Source organism: Fragaria vesca, linkage group LG6, assembly GCF_000184155.1.
Source record: "Fragaria vesca subsp. vesca linkage group LG6, FraVesHawaii_1.0, whole genome shotgun sequence".
Classification (NCBI taxonomy): domain Eukaryota; kingdom Viridiplantae; phylum Streptophyta; class Magnoliopsida; order Rosales; family Rosaceae; genus Fragaria; species Fragaria vesca.
Window position 1 is genome coordinate 674922 of NC_020496.1, and position 5367 is coordinate 680288.

Sequence of the window (5367 nt, forward strand, 5' to 3'; positions counted from 1 at the left end):
TATGCAAATATCATCTTTTTCTTAAAAAAAAAAAAAGTTAACCGCAGCAAAAATAAATTATCCACGATTTAAATCACAGTAGTACTTCAGAATCGGGAACCACAATTTCTCTCTCCTCTCCCAAAATCATTCCATCTCTTTCTCTCTAAACCCCTTCGATACCCTAGTTTAATCTCTTCCTCAATTCGCTCCTTCACTTCAGATTAACCTGCTCCCCTCTGCTACTGGTGGTTCTGCTCAATACCCATGTAATCATATTCATAGTTTTCGCTTGAATTCCTGATGTGTCTCTATATGGATTTGCTGCACTATTGGTTTTCGATTTGTTTCTGTGAATCTATGGTTACTTTGTGAAGTTTCGTTATTGGGTTCTCTTTGTTTTGGGATTCTGGGTTCGTTTTGTGATTGATAGAAGGTTTCTTCGTTATTTGTGGTATTAGTTATTGTTTGGTCTGTCAATGTTTGACGTTTGTGGCTGTAATAATGTGTTTTTCTGTTGTGGGTTCTTTGATTTTAGTAGTTTTCTGGGTACCCATTTTGTAGTTTTGATCAAGACTGTTCCTTTGTGTTTTGGGAATTTAGTGTTAAGTGGAAAGATAGGGTTTTTGTGATGGTATGTAAGTGTTCTTTGCAGCTGTGGATGAGGTTTTGGTTTATTTATATCGGGTTATGTTTTGTGATGCAGACATCTTTTTATGGCTGATGAGAATGCAAGTTTTGGTGTACATGATGGGGATTATGTACCCGTGACTGAGCCTGAGGTTGAGAATGCACAGGCTGAAGCTGAGGCACATGCAGAGGCTGAGGCACAAGCCATGGCAGCGGCACAGGCCGAGGCTGAGGCACAAGACATGGCAGTGGCTCAGGCAATGGCAGCAGAGGCACAAGTAATGGCGGCAGAGGCTGAAGCCATAGAAGCAGATACTCAGGCCATGGCAGAGGCACAAGCAATGGCAGCAGAGGCTCAAGCCATACTTCAGGCACAAGCTGAGGCAGAGGGACATGTTGAGCCGGAGGGGCAGCTTCAAGGGCAAGAGGATGAGCTACTGCCTGAACATGACCAAGAGCGTCATGAAGATGCTGGGGGTGTTGAAGGTGAGAAGAAGTGGCCTGGATGGCCTGGTGAGAGCGTTTTCCGGATGTTGGTTCCTGCTCAGAAGGTGGGTAGTATAATTGGACGTAAAGGGGAGTTCATTAAAAAAATTGTGGAGGAGACACGAGCTCGCATTAAAATCCTTGATGGTCCTCCAGGAACAACTGAAAGAGCTGTAAGTTTCTACTCTCATTTCCGTGCGAATGTAATGTAGTAGTGCACAACTTGTAACTACCTTCTATCTTTTATTTCGTCTTGCCTTTTGTCAATTGATACATGTCATTCTTTATATTGCCATATCTCTGTGACTAAACGTTAGGGTTCACATGGTCTAATTTGGCCCCAAGTTTCAAACTTGATGAAAATTGTGAGATTAATGAGTGGAAAATTGTGAGATTTATGGTGCATATCACTTTGTAAAACTTAAAGCTATTGGTTGATAGTGAGTTTGTACAAAGAGAAACAAAATATAATTATTGTCATGCAGAGTATAGAAAGAGGTGCAGGGGATGATGCATAGGCTAACAAAAAATCTAGGTATAATCCATCTTGTGCTGGAAATTCTGGTTTAGCCTGACAGGGAATATGATCTCCATTTCTTCCAAAGTTCTAGTTTTATCATTGGATGTCTACCTTTGTAAGATCTCGTGGGTAAACAATTTTGTTGAAACATAAAGAAATGGTTATATAAGCGTCCATTCAACCATTGCTATTTTTAAGAGTTTTAAAAAAAACTCATGTAAGAAACTAAGAATTATAAAACAATGTAAGGTAAGTAACAATGAGTGTGATTCGGCCATAAATCTTTAACTGTATGTTTAATAAAAAAAAAGATAAAGAAAGAACATAACAGGAACACCCCAAATATGAATACAGTTGCATTTATTGTAATAACAACAATGAATGTGTGCAGGTTTTCCGTGCAAAATTTAAGGCAACGACTCAATCATCAATAAGATCCCAAACTTGAAGAACCAAAGGTCCAGATTGCAGGGATCAGCATCGAGCATTACTATGTGCTGAAAGTTGATCTGAATAAACCCATACAAAATTCGAACAATTGTAGCATGAAGCTCTCCACTCTGTCTGGTAACTTCAGAACCTAGATGGTTGATGTCTTGCCGCAGATGGTGTACACCATCATAGAATAGTAAACAAAAAAAAAAAACAATAATCCTTTAAAGACCGCTCTTAAATCTTCAGAGTCTAATGAAATTGTCATACATACGGGGAAGATAACTAATCAGTAAATAACCACAATGAGTTGATTAATATCAGTAATTGAGTAAAATATAAAAGTACTAGGGTTGACTTTCATTTGGTTGGAAGATCGTTCTTAGTTATGCAGTTTGGTGTGTACCTTTGGGAACAACATCATATGATCTAGCTGTAACCTCTGTTTGATTTTTATTTTGTTGGTTCTCGTTTTGGGAAAAGAATTGTTAATTTGGTTTCTATTGTTGAAGAAAAGATTGGCACACAGTTTCTTCTCTTGTGTTATGTCAGCACTGTGGATTTAGTTAAATCCAATATATATCTATATATATATGCTTATGGTGTTTTTTTTCCCTTGTAATTAGGTAATGGTTTCAGGCAAGGAGGAGCCTGATTCGTCCCTCCCTCCTGCAATTGATGGCCTTTTGAGAGTTCATGCACGCATTGTTGATGGTTTGGATTCTGATTCTTCTCAAGCTCCCCCAGGCATGGGTGGCAAAGTTTCCACAAGGTTGCTGGTTCCAGCCTCACAGGCTGGTAGCTTGATTGGAAAACAAGGAGGAACTGTTAAATCCATTCAAGAATTATCTAACTGTATAGTTAGAGTTCTTGGGTCAGGTGATCTTCATTACAATTCTAAAACTTTATAGCCTTAGAATATGCTTCAAAATATACATATATTTGAGTTGAGTTCTGAGGAAGTCATCATTGGATTACCTAGTTGCTTACGTTTTGGCAGTCTTGAGTATTCAGTATTGCCTAACATCTTAGCGTTATATCACCAAAGGAATATAAGATTAGGCTTGTAGTGGCTGTATTAAAATCCTGGAATCCTTTTCTCTAGATCTATAGTTGTAAACTGTATATATTGGTATTACCTAATAGAAGATACACAATAGTTAAAAGAAACTGACTATCTTTGTTTTTCTTAAATGCAGAGGACCTACCGGTATTTGCTCTTCCAGATGACCGAGTTGTTGAAGTAGTGGGCGAGCCGGTTGGTGTGCACAAAGGAATTGAACTAATTGCATCTCACCTCAGGAAGTTTTTGGTTGACCGCAGTATAATTCCAGTTTTTGAAATGCATGTAAGTCTTTCCCTTCCATGATCGTGTATATAGTTCACTTTCATTTAAACCGTTCGATATATTGGATGAAACATTGAATGATCATAATATTTTCTGCAGATGCAGGCAAGTCCTCCAATGGAGCACATCCCCCCACATCAATCATGGGGTCCACCTCAAGGTATGCCACACAATGCTGGTGGGGGTCCTGGTTATGGGCCACCTAATCCCCAGTACATGCCACCTTCTCGGCAGCAATACGACAATTACTATCCACCAGCTGACTTGCCCCCACCTATGGAGAAACAGCCACATCATGGCATATCAGCTTATGGGAGAGAGAACCCCATGGGTGTTCATACATCATCAAATGCTCAAGCAGCACCATCAATGGTCTCGCAGGTTGTTTCTTTGGCTGTTTCAATTTTTTCTTTTGAAAATCTATTGAGTACTGAATTCGATTCAAAGTTTTTGTATTAGCTTGAAAAATATAATAGTCTTGGGTTGAGCATGTGTTTCCAGGTCCTGTGATGAGACATGGTCTTGTGATGTCTTTTTTAAATGTTACTTTGTATTAGGACTGCACACTCATGCTTGAATGAACCCTGAACTAGTGAAAATTATATAAAAAAGTACATATTAGGTTGTGGGAATCTAGAATGAAAATGGAGTTAGTATTAGTTAGCAGGCCAAATATGTAATGATGATTTCTTCTTGTTTTGCAGCTCACACATCAAATGCAAATTCCATTGTCATATGCTGATGCTGTTATTGGCACAGCTGGTGCAAGTATAAGCTATATTCGACGGGCTAGTGGGGCAACTGTTACTATACAAGAGACGAGAGGTGTTCCTGGGGAAATGACTGTTGAAATCAGTGGAAGTGCTTCCCAAGTCCAAGCCGCTGAGCAACTGATCCAGGCAATGCTTCTTATCTTGTGATTTGATCTTTTATTTGTTTCATTCTTTCTAGCTTATTAGATTTCTGAGAGGTCGTAAGTGCACACCTTCTATGGGTTTGGGGGGGGGGGGGGGGTATTCTGTCATTATATGTTCTTCTAATGAGAGTAAATACACAATTTAGTGCATAGAGTTTGTAGAATGTTTCTGTGATTTTTTATTGTTTATACATGCTTGTACAGCTTATTGTATTAAGAGCAGTAGCCACTGGACCAAAAAAAAAGTAAAAAAGAAAGGAAAGTTACTGTATTAAGATCCGTAGCCACTGGACCAAAAAAAAGTAAAAAAGAAAGGAAAGTTCTGTATACTGAAAGTTCTGTCAGGTTTATCTAGACTAGATATTTGATGATGCTTGGTTTGCTTGATTACAGAACTTCATGGTTGAGGCTGGAGCACCGCAACAGCCACAAGCTGCTCCCCCTGTGGATCAGGGTTATAATTCCTATTCAGCTCATGGTTCCGTGTATGCATCTCCCCCATCCAACCAAGGTCACCAGGGCCATCAAGGCCATGCTGGTGGCTATGGCTCAGTTTATGGCCAACACTATGGTTATTAGCTCAATAGGGAATATCAATTTGGATTGTCAAAGTTGAGACTAGTTGTAATTGTTGTGAACTTGGTAGCCACCAAATAGTTTCTCTATAGGGAAGCTGTATTGTTATACTCTCTGCTTCTCCTTTTCTGGAAACTTTGATTTAGAAACAGTCCAATATGTCAGAGTTGATGTGTTCATTAAGCTAACAAGAGGATTGAACCAATTTAGTGTCGGAATTTTCTTGTTTAAATCCTGATTGTTGCATTGAGGCTCATACTTGGTTTGAAAATTTGATGCAACAGGATGTAACATTGACATGATCACATTGATGAATTGATGATCTAACATTACAAATGACACATCAGAGTGCTTGTAGGGACCCAAATGAAGCATATCATCTTTGACAGAAGGAAACATTGAAAAATGAAGTATTCTGGGTATATTTGGTGGAGAGCCTATTCGGTGCACCCGTCATCTCCACTGTTTAATTTTTTTTTT

At 39.0% G+C, this 5367-nt stretch overlaps 1 protein-coding gene across 1 annotated transcript; it reads left to right on the forward strand.

The window, feature by feature from the left end:
- The first annotated feature begins 512 nt into the window (after window positions 1-512).
- On the forward strand, window positions 513-5076 carry LOC101308979 (poly(rC)-binding protein 1-like). The gene is made up of 6 exons (XM_004302018.1): window positions 513-1268; window positions 2674-2926; window positions 3247-3395; window positions 3495-3776; window positions 4100-4294; window positions 4705-5076. Exons 1-6 carry the CDS (start codon window positions 696-698, stop codon window positions 4888-4890), a joined length of 1638 nt encoding a protein of 545 aa, XP_004302066.1. The 5' UTR covers window positions 513-695; the 3' UTR covers window positions 4891-5076.
- Window positions 5077-5367: the final 291 nt, after the last annotated feature.